The following is a 20,032-nucleotide window of genomic DNA, read 5'->3' on the forward strand; positions in this document are numbered from 1 at the left end:
TGATTATATCAATGTCTTTTTGGTCAAGGAAAATTAATGTAATTGTAATATCTCAATAAAATATATTTAAATATATTTATTATTTGACTTTCCCAGTAAAATTAAAAGAATTTTTTGAAATTTCCCGCTAAAATTTATTACTATACATTTTAAAATTTCCCGCAGTAACTAAGTGTCATACGGCGCATGCGTAAGCGCCCTCACACGGGGATTCCGAGCGTAACATACATGTCATACATACATGTCTAGCGAAATCTACCAGAAAAACCGGTAATGACTTTCCGGTACACTTGGTACGAATATTGAGTGTTAAAAGGAAGTCATTTATTGGATTGAGCACACCCAAAAACATGAAGATTCGAGATTTTAATTGGGATATTAAGCCACAAAAACTACCTCTTTTAGCAGACCTGTGTCATAAATAAAACGGTAAACATAAAAAAGTACGTTAACGTATCATCACTACAATTTAAAAAATAACACATTTTTCCTTTATTTAGCTTCAGTCGTGATCGGTATTCTAAAATTATCTGTTTTGCTTTCAAAAATAATGGCTCGCATTAAACTGACGTAGCTAATGCACAAAACGTGTCACAGAACAGTACATTTAGAACCGAGTAATGATAACTATGGGTTTTTTCACAAGGTATAAGGATTATTGGTGCGGGATAACATGTCATAAGAATTCCAAGGTATCCCTGCATTTCGATTGCTTAAAGCATTCGAGATATGCTTAGCACAATCTTAATTCACAATTAAGTTCTTGTTACTGTTCTGTTGTACTTTTTTAACACACAAGCAAGATTAGTACGGGATTAATACATCAACACGTATTTCTCGAATTCAAATAAAACTAAACTACTTAAGCTAAAGTTAAGAATACGCTTATACATTAAACAAGTTCGTGTGGTTTGGTTCGCTTCAATCTTCTGATTTCCTGCGTGTTGTGTAGTAGCTGTATAGTTTCTAGGTTACTGTGATTTAGAAATCTCATTTCCTGTTTTAGACGAGAGAAGAGACCTGAAAGTAAACCTGAAAGAAAACGCAGTTTTTTTGTTCAAAATTGGTATTATTAATAAAGGTATCTCCATCAAAAACCATACAATCATCCCCAGCGCCGTCCTAACAAATCAGTACCACTTTTGTATAACGATTTATCTTTTGCCTCAAAATAAGCCTGTCATCAGTTGCTTGTCCACTCAGATGACGATCGTTTTGATTCCGGAGTTTAGTGATGGATCCACGTCTCATCCATTGTCATATATCGACGTAAAGTGTCGGATTGTTAGATTTAAACATGGCCAGAATCATCTACACGTTCTTATTTTTAGTCAACATTGAGCAAACGCGGCACCCACTTTGAACAGAGCTTTCTATAGTAAAATGCCCATGCAACATAAAACCAGCCCATTCATTTGATATCATTACGATGGTGGCTAACTCACGCAACTTCACTTTTCGATTATTCAAAACTATTTTGTTTGTTTGATGTTTAGTACTAACTTAAAAAATGGGCGAAAGAATGCCCGATTCCTCAAGCAGAATCAGCTAAATACCTTGGAATCTATCTTAACGATAGATTAAATTGTAAACATCACGTTAGACAAAAAGCAAAACACATTAGAACCAAAATAAAACAACTATACTGATTAATCGGAAGATACTCTCAACTCGATCTAACATCAAAGAGGTTGATCTATAATACAATTATAAAACCAATTTGGACCTATGGATGCAAATATAGGGTTGCACTAAAACATCAAACCAACTAATCATACCACCCTGTCAAAACAAGGTTCTTCGATTGATTACCAATGCTCATCGCTACGTAACCAACGAAGAACTGCACGATGACCTGGAAATCAGACCTGGAATCAAATGGATTTGCGAAGTTATCCAAGATTTCACCTTGAAACACGAAAGAAGAATACTAAATCATACGTGGAAGTAATTGCTGGACAGCGCGCAGGATCTCAGGAGATTGAAGCGAACAAAACCATACGAACTTATATAAAGTGTATACCTTTGGTGTAAACTATAGCTATAAGCTATTATAATTTTATAATTGAAGAATATATATTAATGTTTTTTCTCACACTAGTCTTGCTCGTGAATTAATCTAAGTACATAGGAAAAGTAGTAATGAATTAATTGTAAATTAAGATTGTACTAAGCGTATCTAATAAAGATGTTATAAAAAATCTATTGAAATACGTAATTTTGGTGAAAGGTTTTTTTTCGCGGAATTGGCCAATCATTTGATACATTATATTAAGGGTGAATACCCTCCGAATATAATATTACTATATTTGTTCGTTAAGTGTGTACGATTCTTGCGACAGCTATTTAATACTTTTATATCTAGAGTGTGATTCACTTATTAATATGGAAATTCTCAAACAAGTTGTCCAGTGAGAAATTACATACATTAAGTTTAGATTGTGTAGCTACGGTTAATGTAGGGTAGTCTTTGTCGCCCCCTCAAGGTCAGACAAGCTCTTGTGATTAAATATCTTAAAAGTGGTGATTCATACGTTGGACCCTTCAGAACTTTTATACTCTATACCTTTTATTGATTTTCGCTGTTCGAAAATCGAAAGTACATACTAGTTCTCACTTTAGACAGGTGCATCTTACGGTGGTTTCGTTAGGTGCATGCGAGAAGCTTCAAACGACATGCACAAACTTCTTGGCCGATCTGATGTTCGCTGATTTTAACATTATAGTAAATCTAATGCATATTTTATCAAAGGACTTAAAACTACAATTAAGTACACAGTTATAACAGTTTGTAGGATAGGGTTGTGTTTGATTATATTTACATTTAACTTTTTTCCATACCACTTAGGAGTTAGAGATTTAAGTGCCTTTTTATGTAGTTATATCCCCTGAAGGCTTAATCCACCTGATTAACGATTGTATATCCAACTAATGTATTTTACACTCCTTAGAGACCAAGACTTTTTGATATCACTGTATATCTCCTTAGTCTGTTCTGCTACTACTTCTATACATATTTCTTAATAAAACTAATTTTAATCCACTGCAGTCTCCCTAATGAATTTTCCATATTTGCAAAACAATTAGTATTCTTTCACTCCTCACATTTTAACCAAATGCTCATGTATATTCTGAAAAATTTACACACATATCTGTGCACATAAATCTTCCACACTCTACAATAACATTTTCTACAGTTATCTTATATTAATTATATACTCTCCTTTATTTGGTTTCATTCTCATCGCCCTGTATTAGAAATTGTCAACATTGAATCATATCATATTTAGAAGGTTTCGTTCAAGTGAATAAGTAAGCTGCGAATTTCCAATTGTTCCATCATTTGTCAGTTTCTTCTTCAGTATGTCTGATCGAGTTCATCCAAACCGAAGGTTTTATTAACGATTCGAAAAAGTCTAAAACTGTTCAATTGTCCGGAAAGGCGTTGGGTATCTTTTCCTGGAATTCACAAGGTATGCTCTACATCCACTACCTCGAGAAGGACAAAACAGTCACAGGACTATATTATACCGAATTATTGGGCCGATTCGACTACGAATTGCAGAAAAAAACAGCTCCGTACTCGCCACAACCACCACGAAAGTAAGCTACGATCTGCTTCTACACCCATTTATTATCCAGATTTGGCTCCGTGCGACTTCTTTTTGTTCCTTGAAAACGTTCCGAACGTTCTGAACTTGAAAAAGTAATTTTTCGGACATAAATTTGAGTCGAATAAGAAGGTCAGCGCCGCCACGGAGGCCCACCTTGCAGACCTCGACAAAAAGGTATTTATCAAACGAGTTAAAGAAGTTGGAGCATCGCTGAGTCAAGTGTATCGAGCTAAAATGAGACTATGTTCAAAAATAAGTGCTCACTTTTCCAAAATTTTCGTTTTTCTTTTCTAGGCGTACGAAGTACGTATGGGATAACCCACCTGGTCTGATAAGATAGATAACGAAACCCACGTGGTATATAACTGACAGATCGCCTGCTCGTGTAAATTTCAACGGCTCAATAATACAGGAGAAGAAAATAACAGCTACCGATTGAATAAGCCGTATCAGTTTCCTCAGTATACTCTTTAATTATTCATTGTTTATCTCCTCTATATTCTTATTTTACTTTCTTTTTTGTCGGTATATTTTTTCAGTTTCCAGTGGACAAAACAATTCCTGAAGGTATTTGTACTTCCAAATTTGTACTATTTGCACTCGGTACACCTAAGGTGTTTCCATCCATCTATTACTTTTTCACCATTAATGATGTCATGTGTCTATAATTATATATTTTTTCTTTTAATTTTTTTTAACTATTAAAAATGTTTAGGTTTTGACTCCATCCTTTCTATAACACTTTGTAATTTGAAAGAGTCATACTGTACCTCAAAAATAAACCAACAGACAACCTGCTCATGTTTCAAATAATTTAAATGTTTTAGTTAATCGATGTAATTGTTTTTCAGCTACCAATATTTTTAGCAGTACATATAAGGACAGGCATAATCTGGCCGATTCTTTGTTGGGTGCCTCCATGGACGTCGATTATAGCTCAAAAACACTTGTAGTGCGTATAAATCTGGTAGTCTTTTCCTTGTTTGTTTTGAAATAATGGCTTTTAATTTTCTAGATCGGAGCTAGCAACTGGCACTATTTCGATACGCAGAAAAGTCCAAAAATCCGCGGTGGAATAATTGTGGAAAATATCAAGAATAAATCACGTGAAACCACTGCCCCGTTCCAAGGTATTTTTTCCACTATAACATTGCTGAAGTATTTTATTTATTAGATGTGTTTTAACTCCATTGTTTGGAATTTCAATGTGCAATCCTACGCTGGGCGCTGGATTGATTGAAATGTGATTCTTTTTTGATTCCTTGAATATGTGTTCCTAATTTTCACCATATGCCAGTGAATTTAACAAAGATTAATATAGCTCTTTTTTATAGTTTTATTTGTTTTTGCGCTTAAAATGGGTTTCAATTTCACCAATCACTTCTTCATTAGACCAAAATTTCCTGGAGCATATTTTAATTATATTAATAATGATGATGATATACAAGAAAATGTGATTCTTTTTTGATTCCTTAAAAATGTCTTCCTAATTTTCGTCATTTGCCAATGAATTCAACACAGATTTTGGTGGAGTCTATATCAGAGCTGTCCAAACCATTTTTTATTTAAATAACAAATTTTTTATAGATAGAATATTATAACTTGATTTTTTTTATAATTCCAAATTATTTGATGAGTAAATTATTTTCTCTTCTGGCAACAAGTTGTTGAAAAGCGAAGAAAACGATTCAATGAGAAATGGGAATTAGACTATTTTATCTCCAACAATAACAATAAAATTCAGTGTTTGATTTGTATACAAGTTTTGTCTGTAAATAAAAAATTTGATGCTAAACGACACTATACTTCTTTACATGAAGAAAAGTATAAAAAACATGGTGAAGCAAGAAAAGTTATGGTAGTTGAGTACAAACAAAAAACTAATTCAGCCGAGTTTGGCTGCATCATATGAAGTCTCATTACAATTAGCCAGGGCTAATAAGCCATTTAGTGATGTAATTTTAATAAAAAATGCGGCAGTTGCAATGTCTCAATGCTTCATGCAGCCGAAATCAAACTGTGGAACGACGAATAGATGACATGGGTGATTATATTTTGAAAAGTATATGTGATCACTTTGTAGATTACGAGTACTATTCAATATGTTTAGATGAAAGTAGCGACCAGATAGATATTGGTCAATTAATATTGTGGTGGTGCCATTACATGGAACAACTAAAGACAGTTATATATTTGAAACAATTAACAAAACTGTTATGGAGTACGGAGGATTTCGTAAATGTTCTTGTATTGTGACCGATGGGTTATGATCTATGACAGGGACAGTAACAGGATTTATGCGCGACTTTTAAAACAAAATGACATTGATTGCCCGTTATTCCACTGCATCATTCACCAAGAGGCTTTATGTGGACAGTCTTTGCGTCAAATGAATACTGTGAAAGTTGTTACGATAACCAATTTTATTAGAAGTGGAAACATGGCATTGCCACATTAAAAATTAGGAGACTTTTTAAGTGAAATTGATGCTACCTATGGAGATTTATTATTACATTCTACGATACGAAATCAGATGGCTAAGTTCTGAACATTGCTTGAGGCGCTTTTTCACTTTAAGAAAAGAGATACCTTCATTTCTAAAAAATGAAATAGCATCTAACACTTCTGAACTAAAAAATAAAATGCAAGACGCTCATTTCCTGGCTGATCTTCCATTCTTAACTGATATAACGCAACACTTGAAAGAATTGAATTTAAATTTGCAAGGCAAAAAACATAATATAGTGAACTTTAGTACGTCGTGTGAATGGATTTAGAAGCAAACTGAAATTGTTCAAAACGTCCCTAGAACAAAATTATTTTTCTTTTTTTTCCAAATTCTAAAGAACATTATTTAGAGATGGAAAATCAATGGAATTTGAGCAGCGATTCGTAGATTAAAAAAAATGAAGGTGATATAGCACTCTTCACTCATCCATTAACGATCGCAGTTGAAAGCGTGAAGATTATCAACCAGAACTGTGTTATCTGCAGTCAGACTCCTTTAATAAGGGCAGAACAGAATCAGAAATTAAAGTATTTAAGCCCATTGTTGAACGTTTCCCTAAACCGACGAATTTGGACCTAAAAATGTCAATACCTATCTTTATGAAAGTGCATATTCACCAATGAAGTTATAAACTTCATTGTTGAATCGAAATACAGGTCTTCATTGACAGACACATCATTTAAGCATCACTGCGTCTAGCTGCTAGCAACAGCTAACTGCTAGACGTTGATGTTGACAGAATTGCAAAAGATGATCTAGATCATATGCTCGGTCCTACATATCTTGATTGATCAATCGATTATTTACGTCATTTTAGAGCCTGAATGCTTCGGGGAATCTGCTACAAAATAAAGGTTGGCCGGCTTGGTTGGAGCAGTGGTAAAGGCGACAGGACGGTCCACCTACTGTTGCGTTAATATGCGATTAATATTTGTAATTGTCCTAGGCAAGAGTGTAAAATCCGACAAGGAAAATGATCCCAGTCACGCCAGTAATCAGGCTGGGTAAGACCGGATGTCTTCTGGGATGATTTCTAAGTTGGTCACTCACCAGTCGGTAGGCTTAATGCCTAGGACCGTGGTTGGGAGCTCACGTTAAACTGTAGGTCCAGTCCAGATAAAGCCTCGTTGGTAAAAAGAAGACTTTAAGATATACAAAAAAATAAAGGTTGAGCTTGAAACGTTCATGAATAGTATATATTTCTAATTAAAGTCAACAAAAGATGGCGCTACAAACAAATACTATTTTGAAACGCTATCGTTTACTTTCAAACACATCTAATATATAACCATCGTCACTTTTATGATTAGTTTATTGTTTATAGGCCAGGACTTAATTAATAACAATTTGCCATACTTTGCTCGTGCGATGGGAGGATTTGCTGTACATATTACGTCGGTAAGTTTGATAATTTACTGACGTGACTTTTAAAAAAATTATAAAATTACGAAATATTAGGAATATGACTTAATTTTTACAGATCGATACATTTAGTATTTAATCTTGGAAATATTTTCCAATATTTCTTTCGTCATCTCTTATGGTGGGTACAGACCTGAGCATTCGGGGCGAATTTCGAGGCAAATTAAAAAATGCGTATGAGCAGAACTGAATTCGGTGAATATTCGTACCGAACAGGTTTCAAATATTTTTGGTTCAAAGTCGTAGTGCGCATACTTTGCTTAGTTTCAGTGTTCACCGCATGATTTTCAGCGCTTGGCGACGAACAGAACGTTGTTCCAGGAGACGCAGCTCGGGCCAACAAATTTGAGCGAGAATAGGATAAATTGGTGCGAATATGAATGACATAGGTTCTGTTTTCGAGAAAATAACCCTGTTTATTTGCTTGTAATTTAATTATTACTACAAAGATTTTTTGAATGATACATATGTGCTTAATATCTATTAATGATAAATAATAAAACATATAATTATATAAAAACGTTATACAAAAACATGAAAAATACAAATATTTATATTTTCCTTGCTAGAATCTTATTATGAAATCTGAAATAATATTTCACTTCGATTTCTCTCTTGCAAATTGCAATTATCAAAAAAAAATCTTAAAAATTTGAGTTGTTTTTCTTATTTTTCATAGAATTGAAGGGAATTGCATTAATTCATACTCTTTGTAGCACAAAGTTTGTCAAATAGTATGGAAAACTATTTCGCAATCGGTGAGAGGAAAGATGTTAAATAATAAACTTAATTAAATAATTATTAAGAATTAAGTTTGTCAAGGGCTGTTAGAACATTATTTTTCAATATGAAAGTTTTGTAAATACTAGAAATAGCAATTAAAAAAAAGGTTAAAAATACAACAATGTCATATTGCTACTAATTTTATTTAATTCATAGAAGAAAACAAACATTTTAAAATGTACCAAACACATCGACATGTAAAAATAATCATCCCTAAACTGAACAATTGGTTTTTTTGGCTTCTTTCCAAAAAGACTATCATATTTTTGACATAAAACATATAGTAGAATTCATTACATACAGTAATAACCGTGGAAGAGTCCCTTACTTATGTTATTCTTTAGAGAGCAATTATATCACTACGGTTTCAAGATGTTATTCCCTCATTTTTTCCAAGATATGTCTCAAATGCGCTTGTTATCAAGTTTATTTTTGAGTTTATAATTTGAAAAGATACTAGCATAGTATATTTCTATAAAGACGACGGTCAATTCCATCCAAATTATCTTGTACAGGTCAATTTTTGTTTTTTCATACTACATAGCGTTGTGTCTGAAATCATTTAAACACAGTTAACACATACTTCACCTTCAAAACAGTAATTAGATTTATAGAATATAAATATCTTTGACGGATGTATTGCCTCATGACTTCATTTATAAATTTTATGCCACCAGATAAAGGTAATATTCTTAACTTATGGCATTATTAGTTAGTCCACCTCATAGTGAAATTTCCACATATACAGTCTTTTCTTTTAGGGCTGTATATATATTCTGATGATTTTGGATTATTTCGTAGACATTCGTTTTATTTGAACAGCCTTAATTTGGTCAAAAAAATTACAACCGTCCCTTTAGGAGACAAATTTTATTAATTGTATTGGTGAAGAAAAACTAATATATGCATATGTGATACATAAAAGATGACAGTTTTCATTTAAAAAACTGGTAGCTATTAATTACATAATCATTTAATAACATTTAAGCTGTGGTTGTTCCATTTTTATTGTCTTTTACGTTCAATATTGTTAAAAGAACACCATACGAGTTAGTCTAATTTTCTTTCTTAAGTGTCCACTGGAGCATCTCTATGCTTAAATCAGTAGTAATCTGCAATCAATGCACAAATATCTTGATGGAACCATCTTTCAGGCTCATTACCAACAGCTCTATAATGGACAAAATTCCTCATTAAACCTAACTTTATCTATAAGGATGGAAGAAGTTTTCTTGCTGGCCAATCTGCGTATAAGCATCTGCTTTGATATCTGTTGCTAACACGGGTTCGAATGTTTGTGAAATTTCTAAATTTGTCACTAATCAATCTGTATATTTAATTCCTAGAACCGCATTTGGAAACAGGTCCTAATTTTACAAAAAAAGACCGCAATATATATCGATTTTAAATTTATTTTTAAGACGTAAAGTCTATAAAAATTAAGTCATATGACTAACAATTTATTCCTTATTACTAAATTTTAAAATGTCACTTTGGACATAATCTATACTTTAAAGTTACTGTCTTCTCTAAAATATTTAGAATGGCGAGAACCTTCTATTAGGTGCACCAGGTGTATACAACTTCATCGGGACCGTTATGGATATAAAGGGCTTTCAAAAGCCTAAAGATACATGGAACTACCATGTTGCAGAACCAGAGGGACGGTATAACGAATATCTGGGTACGTAGTAGTCTAGCAGACCTAATTTGGGTTTTATGCCGTAAGCGGATGTTCATTCTTATATCGCATTATCTGTGGTCTTGGTTACAACACCATGTGGAAGTTTGGTTAACAGATAAGTTCTGGCGGAAATGACATCAAGTCCCAGTTAAAACGCGGATATTGTATGCAAACTTAGTTTATAATGAACTAAGTCGGATTAGTTACACCATTTATAGCTCAAGAACAGCTGGATCGATTTTAATACTACGCTAAAATATTTTTAGCAAAAAAATTTAACAGACCTCAAGAAATAAATAAGGAACTCACTAAAAAGTAAAAAATTATACTACTACCAATACTACTGCACTACTACTGAAGTCCGTACAAGCAACTAATGAGATTTATTTTGTTCGTAATTTAATTTTATGTATATGTCGCAAAATTATATTATTATTTTTGTATTGCTTGGGCTCCGCACCAAGTGATCAGTTAGCAGTAGTTCAAATAAATTTGTAAATATTAATATAATAATTTTTGCCGGCTTGGTGGCGCAGTGGTAAAGGCGATGGTCCTCCTACTGTTGCGATAGCCGCGGGTTCGAATCCTGCTGGGGCATGGTCGTAAATTTATGTTTGTAATTGTTTAATGTTTTTGAATGTTCAAGGCAAGAGTGTAAAATCCGACAAGGAAAATGATCACAGTCACGCCAGTAACCAGGCTGGGTAAGACCGGATGTATTCTGGGATGATTTCTAAAGTTGGTCACTCGCCAGTCGGTAGGCTTAATGCCCAGTCCAGATAAACCCATAGTTGGTAAAAAGAGACTAAAATATATATAAAAAAAAATTATAAATAGATAAATAGGTTTAGGTAGGTATTAAGCTAAATTGTGTGTATATAGTACAATATAAAATACATGTAATAGATAAGTTAAATACGGTTTTTGTTTATTTTTATTTGGTTATTACAACGACTATTATGTGTATATTTTATTTTAAAACGTTTCTGTATTAAAAATATAAGTTTGATTATTTTTTATTTTTTAGTGAGTTCCTTATTTATTTTTTTTGAAGTCGGTTCAATTTTTTCTATTAAAAATTATTTTATTTTTCTCTTTTTAGTGTTAGTTATTTACTCAATAAATTACGCAGTTATTTTATTAAGTATCACAATGGGTAGACCAAGTAAAGTTGTAGCCCATATGAGGAAAAATAGGAGTAAAGGAACAATGATTGAAAATAAGGAACGCTTCAGGCTTCGGGGCCCTCTACCTAGGTGGTTTAACCAAACCAGACTAGTGCAACAACAAAAGATCTCTAACCACTATACCATAGAAGAAGTTTCTTAATTATTCAAGAAATTATTCTAGATCATTAAATGGTGCACTAATTTTTCTAAAATTTTTAATGGTAAACAATGTAGGAGACACGTTTTTGTCACACAAGTTTTTTTGCAAAACTTGAAGAACACCTTAAAACATTTATCAGGAGTCGCCAGTGGTTCTTTGGTAATACTTCAATAATCAGATGGGTTTTCATGGATGTCTGCATGTCATTTTTCAATTCACAGCTAATCCTTGAACAACTACATTTGATCTCATGTTCTGTTCATTCCATATAATCAATCTTATTCCTCATCATGTCCCTCTTAATTAATTTATTCACACTTTTTATTCTCTTATTTTTTTCCCTGGTCTCTCATCCATCTTCCCTTATCTATTGTCATGTGTCCGCCTTCAAAAACTTTATAGTATCAATAAGTATCTTAAATAATAAAAAACTTGTCTTCTATTATGCTTCTTTCTTTCTTCTATGTGCTCGTAAAGCTCAGTTTCCGTTCTGTAATTCATTTTCTTCTTTTTCCTTCGTCGTTGCCTCCACCGGGAATCGAATTCACGACCACCGCGTGTGAACTGAATGCTCTAACCACTACACCATAATAGGAATTTCTTGCAATATTTCTACGGCTTCCCATATAATACGGTTAGTGCTTAAAAAGCAAACTGAACGACTTCCGGTCTTCCGTCACATTACTTCAGCTTAAACATTATATACAAATTATGTACATTATTTCAATCAGATTCTGACTTGGTTCCAATAGGACCACCTCGTAAGTGCACTTTCGAATAAAAAATAATTTTAAAAATCCGTCCATCATTGACAATTGATTGGTTAATAATTGTTCGAATTGAACGAAAATTCAATGTTTGAATTCAATAATTGATGTGTAATATTAATTTAGATTTTTTTCATTCTGTACCTTACATCTAAGATGTGTCATAAGAAAGACTATTAAACTTATATGAGTATTTGTATATTTATTTATGTAAAGAAGAGAGATACCCTTCAACAGCTATGTTATTGTCAATATGTTCTAGGATATTCATTGACGTCTGGTCACTTTCAAAATGATGGAAAGACATATTACGCTGTTGGAATACCAAGAGGTCAAAAAAATAGTCCAGATAAGATGAGGGGCGTTCTTTTGGGATCGGTAATGGCCTTCCTGAATGTTGAATATCTTAAATCAACTGTTTTGGTTTCAGGTGGCCGTGTTCAGCTTCAAGTATTTTGAAGAGACAAAACCGCTCCATTTTAATACCGAAATTATCCGTATCATCATGGGTACCCAAATGGGCGAATATTTCGGCTATTCGCTAGCTGCTGGTGATCTGGATCGAGACGGGCTAGACGATTTGCTAGTGGGAGCACCATATCGACAGAACGACAGAGATGGTTTCGATCACGGTAGTGTCTATATCTTCACCAAGAGCAATTTGGTGATGGAGTCTGCTATCAGAGTGGATGGGACTTCGAGTGGGGGTCTATTTGGTGCCACTATTATGTTTTTGGGCGATTTAGACAAGGACGGAACCTGCGGTATGTATAAAAATATATCTGTTATGTTTTTTTGGTATGATTCAATTTGCAGTTATGCTCTCACTCTATTTTTTCTCTTTATTCCTTTTTTTCGTTGTGTTTAAATATATTCTCATTAATATATATTATTTCTTTCGATTCACCCAGTTTATATTTATTTTTCACTGTCTTTGTTTATTTTTAATATTTTCCAATTCAATTGGATAGGTCCCACGTCCCAATTTTCTAGTGTTCTTTGCAATAGCGGCTACTGCATAAGCGCAGCGGGACTGCAGAGCTCCCAAAAAAAAACTAGGGAATCTCCCAAAAAAGAATTATGTAATCATAAAATACTAAAATATTTTCTCCAGTTACAATTCGGCTCCATTCAGCCGGTGATATTAATTAAAGACATTGTCTGATTTGTCATCATTTTGGATTGGATTGTTCAAAAACACTCAACTCTATTTTCTTTCTTGGAAAAGTTTTTCTTTCCAGTAGCAAAAAAATTTCTCTGGGGTACAATATTTTTCTTCACATTAACTTTATTTTTATTTGGCTGAGTTGTTTCTTTTATATTACATTTTACAGCCTTTAGTGTTAGTTCAATTGGACATAGTTCATTTTTAATTACCTCAAGTTGTTCGACTGTTTCGAATTTTTTTAAAAGAATTTCAGTATGTATCAACATACTGTGAGCTTTATAGGGGTTTTAGCAATGGACGATGGCTCTAATATTCCATACAATTTAGACTCATTTTACTGTTCGTGTAATACATCTAAAATTATAATATTAATAATTATCATAATATAAAAATTAATAACTCAATGACAAGATTTACTACTCTTAACCAAGCCCAAGATGAAAATAATTATATTGAAGAATAGTGTTAGTTCAATTGGACATAGTGCATTTTTAATTACCTCAAATTGTTCGACTGTTTCGAATTTTTTTAAAAGAATTTCAGTATGTAACAACATACTGTGAACTTTATAGGGGTTTCAGCAATGGACGATGGCTCTAATATTCCATACAATTTAGACTCATTTTGCTGTTCGTGTAATACATCTAAAAATTATAATATTAATAATTATCATAATATAAAAATTAATAACTCAATGACAAGATTTACTACTCCTAACCAAGCCCAAGATGAAAATAATTATATTGAAAAATAATGATTAAAACTGAATATTAGAGTTGTATAAGCAACTATAAATAAAATAAACCAAATCAAAACCACATAACCCTATTACCTTATGATTTTTAAAAAATACCTCAAAATATTTCTTGTATAATTGGGTCTAGAAGTTTTTTGCTGTAAGAAAATATATATAAAATAGAATGTCTTTAAATTCCTTGCTAATAAATGTATACGTTTACATATATTCCATTTGATACTTGAATCGAAATCAGAACAAGTTACTCAATTTTAATGAGCTGTGATTTTGATGAGGTATGGTCACATAAAGGGTATAGAGGCATATTTATCTGTACATTGACCTATGTAGGGTCAACTGTGCCTAAAATATAACGAATATAGTGTAGAACTGAAATTTAAACATTTTTAAAAAATTACAAAATTAAAATCAAAATTGAATAGAACGCACGGATGAAAAGTTCTCATATACCTGTTCAAATTAGAGGTGTTACAAGAACTGTTTTAACAATATTCACACGATTTATCCATTGTAACATCAAAATATGAACGGCACAACAAATAAACTATAAACAAAACCTAATGAAGCAAGGTAAACCAGTGCCAGGGTCAGAATTAAAAATGGCCGCTGAAATTCGTTAGATCCGCAACGTCGCAAAATTAGGCGGAAATTACTGAAATTCATCGAAAGCGTTTAGGATTCTCCAGAACTAGCCACTACTCTAAAACTAAACTTTTTCAGAAGTGGCAATCAGCGCTCCTCATGAAAATCGTTCTGGAGTCGTCTACATCTACTCGTATGACAAAGTGGCCAGAAGTATGATCATGACTCAAAGAATAGCTGCCAGTTTCATCCATTCAGATCTGAGAGGATTCGGAATGAGTTTCTCGAAACCACGAGATATCGACGAAAACTCCTTCGATGGTAATTAACAAAACAGAAATATTGATCCTTTTTTGATGAAGGAATTACGCATACCCATTTTACAGATATTGCTATTGGTGCCCCAATTTCCGGTCACGTCGTCCTTCTTCGTTCCAAGCCAATGGTTGCTATCAACAAAAGATTGGAAGCACCAATGTTCATCAATACTTCCCTCCAAGAATTTCCTGTCAAGGCGTGTTTCAGCTATTCAGACTACACCGGTCCAACCTTAAGTAAGTTACGCTGCCATTTTCTTCTTTGTTTAATATGACAGATTGTATTTACAGATATCGTGAGAAAACTGCTACTAGATGAAGAACTAAGAAGGTTCTCTTTATCGAACAGTAGTTTAGAAACGAGAACCATCTCCATGGTAATAAGGAGAGAGTACTGTGAATCTTTACAGGTAGTCAAAAGCAAGAGAAGCAAAATGAATTTCAAGGACCCTATACCAATTACTTTGACATATGAGTTGGTTAAGGCAGCAAACGTCAGTAATCAGACCGAAGTGTTTATCACAAAAGACGGAGTTATCGGAAATGATTCGTTTTGCCGATTCTGCCCGATGCTGAGGAGAAAGTCAATCACGACACTGACGAAGCAGATAAACTGGGATTATTCTTGTTTAGGTCCAAATCAAGTACGGCGACCCTGCCAAGCGAAAATGGACATCGCTGTAAATTTCCTAAACTTAAGGTAAATGAAAGTAACAGTGGTTGACAGTTAACATTTCATTTAAATCACAGAGTAATAAAGAGAAAACTCAATAGGCCATTCAAGTAATTAGATTGGTCAATTTAAATCTCCATTATCGGGCACCTGTAAGAAAAACATTTTGCAGTGAAGAATTTTAATTGACTCTGATAAAGCTTGGAGTGCTGAAAGTTGGTAGTGCAACTCTCAAGTGCGGTACGTGAGAGCCCCGACGTCACGTTTAATTGACCAATGAAATTTAAATAAAAAAACAATTTAATTTCTCAAATAAATTTATTAAATAAAATTAATCTCAATATATAAAAATAAATATAATGTGCACAAATAAATATATCCATAAAATATAAAAATAAATAACTTTGGTGCATGGCAAATCAAAATTATGTTTTCCGTATTTTCCTATTTCCTTTTTCATATTTAGTGTCATCAATTTAATAGAATCTATTAGTTCTGCCTTTTTGTTTTCTGATACTGAAAGCAAACTCTGAGTCTTTTCCTGTTAAAATTCTGTTTATCTGTTTTATCCAAAAGTATATAGTATATTGTACCTGAAAGATCTACTGACAGTATAATAAAACAAGTTCGTTTGGAGTCTGGGACATAAGATATTGCCTTGCCTCATTTGGTCATAGAGGAACATGTGGATTGAAGATTTGAGTCAAGTTGCAATTTCTCAACTTCTAGTTATACATCCCCCGTTAGTATGGAATGTAAATTATCTAAGTGGCCCTCATGTTATCTTCACAATTTCAAAAAGGCGAATGAGATGGAAAAAAAAACTTGTGATGAGCGTTTTAAACGATTTTTCAAACATACTATCTGAAGCATGTATATTCCTGAATCCATAAGTTCTAATAGATCCAAAAAAAATCCAATCTTGTCTAAGTAGCCTTAAGCCAATATATTTATTCGGATAATTACATAAATTTTTTTCTTTAATGAAATGAACCCCCTCAAGCATTTAATTGACTGATTGATTTTAATTGATGGCATTTTTACAAAATTGTTCTTACTTGGGCAATAAAATTTAAGCACTATTTAAGTCTTGAATCGCTTTGCACCAAAATTCGTTGTGTGTTGAACTTACGGTTAATATTCTCTTAAAAGGTTTGCATTCGGGAGGAATTATTTTGGTGGAGTTGCAAATATCAAATAATTGAACAAAGAATAAAAATATATCGCTGTTTGAATAGCTTCTTTCGAAGGGAAAATTAAAAAATAAATATTTCATATTTTATATGATTATTAATATGAATAAACTTATCCCAACTTACAACAACAAAACACGCTGTAACAATCATAAATATAGTTGATACTTAATTCAGTACGTTTGGGATTTTTAACATTATCAATCTTTTTTTAAAGAGGGTCAAACACTTCTTTGAAAGATAATGATTCTGCATTTCTTTACTATCTGTGCATTCGTGTACACAACACCTCCTAGATCAGGAATATACTCTATTTATTGTATTGCCAACTTATATATACTAATGATCTAATAATTCATCTCTAAACGTTATAAAAATCTAAACGCACTGTCCCGAAAATATTCGAAAACAATATAAAATGGGCCACTTGATATGCCAATATCATTAGCAGCTGCTCTAAATGTAATTTTATAAAACTATTGTTTGCTTTATTCGCCAGAAGCAATATTTAATTTTTCTAAGACTTTGTTGCGCTTTATAAGCGCTAAAGTGCTGATATTACTAAATTTATTAATATAAAATAATCTCAAGTGGAATTGGAACCATATAAATCATTTAGTCTTTAACTGTGCACATTACTCAAGTTGCTAATTGAATAGGAAGACATTTAATCGATGAATCGATGATGATAAAACATTGAACAGATAATAACTTGATAGTGACATTCAAGAATTGCTCGAGGTTGAGGCCTCATTCAAAATGAGGATTTAGCCTAAAGCGATTTGAAGGAAATGTTAAATTCATATTTCGTTAAAAAATCATTTGTAATTTGAAAAACTCAGTAAATGTGAGTAATGAGCATTGTGTTTTCTACATGACTGTTGATCCATCTGTAGAAAAACCATTTAAAAAAATTATGCTACAGCTGAAAATCAATCTGAATTAAAATACCTTTTAAACTCGTTTAAAAACACACATTTTTAAAATTTATGATTAAAGTTACTTTATAAATTATTTGAGACCTTGGATTACATCCCTTATTATTTCATATAAATTACCTTAACAGTAATTTTTCTTTATTATTGTTGTGTTGTATTTGCATCAATTTACATGCAAGACGGGTGTGGTGTAAAAACATCACTTAAGCTAAAGTTAAGAGTACACTTAAAGAATATACTGTAAGTTCGTGTGATTCGGTTCCCTTCATTCTTTTAATTTCCTGTACATTGTCAATATTTTTATTGCTTCGACTTTATTCAAGTCATCGTGCAGTGGATTACTAGTCAGTTTGATGTCTCAGTGTATATTTTCGCACCCATATTTACACCATAAATACAAATAGCCTTTATCCCTTAAGTGATATAATTAGGTTTCTATTTTTTCCCCGCAACTCAAATTTGAAATGAATAGATTTCGAGCTGTTAAGTTGTATTTTCCCGTGTCTAATATTGGAATCTCATATATCTGTACAATGTGTTTCGTCGGCTAAATAGGGTTTCTTGTTGTTGGGATATCAGCAGTGTAGAGCAGATACAGGAATGGCTCCAAGTCACTACCCTGCCGAAATCTAGCCTCTGCAAAAATTAAATAAATTTTTAGAAAGGTTTTGTTTATTCTGTATTAAAAGTCTATTAGGTACAAAGCTCATATTATAAAGAAATAACATTGAACTTGTGTATATCAATTTTTATATGCCTTGTCTTTTTTAGCATAGCAGATACATTCATCTTGAGTTCCAATAATTCCCTCTATATTAATGTCACAGTTTGGAACGAAGGAGACACAGCTCTTTCTCCTCAATTGAAGATCATCCTGCCCGATGGAATAACTTTCAGAATGGGTCGTGTAAACTGCGAAGATACAGATTACAATTTTACTATGTGCGATTTAGGCGAACAATTAGAAAAACATGTACGTATTTTAAATCAACAACTCGAGCGATTTTATGAACAGTTTTTTAAGGTAACCACAGTCTTTGAGTTGAATATGAAAAACATCAACGATATAGGCGAAGAAGGCGAACTGACTTTTTTTTTCAACACATCCACTATTACTCAAACCTCCGGTGATATGAAAGGTACTACCCTGCGACTGAAATTAAAACGGGTAGCGGATTTCTCAATTATTGGGTAAAAATTCATCATTTTCCCTCTTGAAATGAATAAATCCATAACTATATATTGTTTTCTAGGGAATCTAAAGAGTTCACCTATAGTATTGATCAGGAGCGAACTACAAAAATCAGAAATATCTTAAAGGTAATAGCGAGCATAAAGTAAAATTTCATATTTTAATCTAATTATTTGAAGATCGATAAGTTCGGTCCTAGCCCAGTGCCAATCATTAAGGCATTCATTGAAATTCCATATAGAATTACAGGCTCAAAAAACAACTTTACAACATCAATAACAACTAATGGTGGCAGTTCGAATACCCAATTTATGCATTGTACTCGTGGCTGTAGTAAGTTGGAAGGGAAATTAAGAGTAACTTTTATTTCAACATACATTTTTAGTCAATACACGATCAAACCTACCGGCTAAAAGGCCACAACGGCTGGCTTTTTTTGACAATAGCGGTTACAATACTACTGCATCATTATCATCAGGGAAGACCTTGTTTTTAAATTGTTCTAAAACAATTGATTGCGAATGTATCGAGTGTAACTTAGGACCATTCTCTGGTGCTATAAAACATGCTGAAATATCAATTGAGATGGATGTTGATTTTACACACATTGAAGGTAAACAAAGGGTTTGAGAGTATAATGTAGGATGACAAAAAACATCCAAACCGTCTAAAATAAAATGTAACGTTATGGTGAATGCGCTGGTAATGTTGTCCAACTATATAAAATTATGTAAATAACATATAATACCAGAAACGTTACTTTTCATTACAAAAAAGTTGACTGAATAAAATAATGTATTACCGAAAAATGTTACTAAGCTGCTCAAGTTATAGAACTATTTCATTCCCTTCTGTTTAGATTTATTTTGTATAGCAGTCATTTTTTTAACTAGAAATAGAATAGTAGAATTCTAATTTTATCAGAAAAGTAGCTGAATAAAACTAGTAACTAATCCAGGCACAATCTGATCACCCCCTCTCCACAAAAACACCAGAGTATTCCCGTGACAAATCCTTAAAATGCCGGCTTGGTTGGCGCAGTCATCAATTCGTCTGACCTCCTATTGTTGCCAGTCATGGGTTTGAATGCTGAAATGTTGAAAC

General features: G+C 32.8%; 1 protein-coding gene across 2 annotated transcripts in view; it reads left to right on the forward strand.

Annotated features, from left to right (window-relative positions):
- Window positions 1-20,032, forward strand: part of LOC143196493 (integrin alpha-4) — a 35,358-nt gene that overhangs the window by 14,441 nt on the left and 885 nt on the right. For both annotated transcript variants that reach the window (XM_076404207.1, XM_076404206.1), the window contains exons 3-16: window positions 4,466-4,566; window positions 4,630-4,744; window positions 7,448-7,521; window positions 9,871-10,012; window positions 12,371-12,486; window positions 12,539-12,872; window positions 14,754-14,936; window positions 15,002-15,169; window positions 15,224-15,632; window positions 18,508-18,709; window positions 18,761-18,927; window positions 18,990-19,056; window positions 19,108-19,261; window positions 19,314-19,541. In XM_076404207.1, coding sequence (XP_076260322.1) covers window positions 4,466-4,566; window positions 4,630-4,744; window positions 7,448-7,521; window positions 9,871-10,012; window positions 12,371-12,486; window positions 12,539-12,872; window positions 14,754-14,936; window positions 15,002-15,169; window positions 15,224-15,632; window positions 18,508-18,709; window positions 18,761-18,927; window positions 18,990-19,056; window positions 19,108-19,261; window positions 19,314-19,541 — 2,460 coding nt within the window. The remainder of the gene's footprint in view (window positions 1-4,465; window positions 4,567-4,629; window positions 4,745-7,447; window positions 7,522-9,870; window positions 10,013-12,370; window positions 12,487-12,538; window positions 12,873-14,753; window positions 14,937-15,001; window positions 15,170-15,223; window positions 15,633-18,507; window positions 18,710-18,760; window positions 18,928-18,989; window positions 19,057-19,107; window positions 19,262-19,313; window positions 19,542-20,032) is intronic.

Source organism: Rhynchophorus ferrugineus, unplaced genomic scaffold (assembly GCF_030347505.1).
Source record: "Rhynchophorus ferrugineus isolate W39M unplaced genomic scaffold, kcgeb_rfMv2 rfM4, whole genome shotgun sequence".
NCBI classification, from domain to species: domain Eukaryota; kingdom Metazoa; phylum Arthropoda; class Insecta; order Coleoptera; family Curculionidae; genus Rhynchophorus; species Rhynchophorus ferrugineus.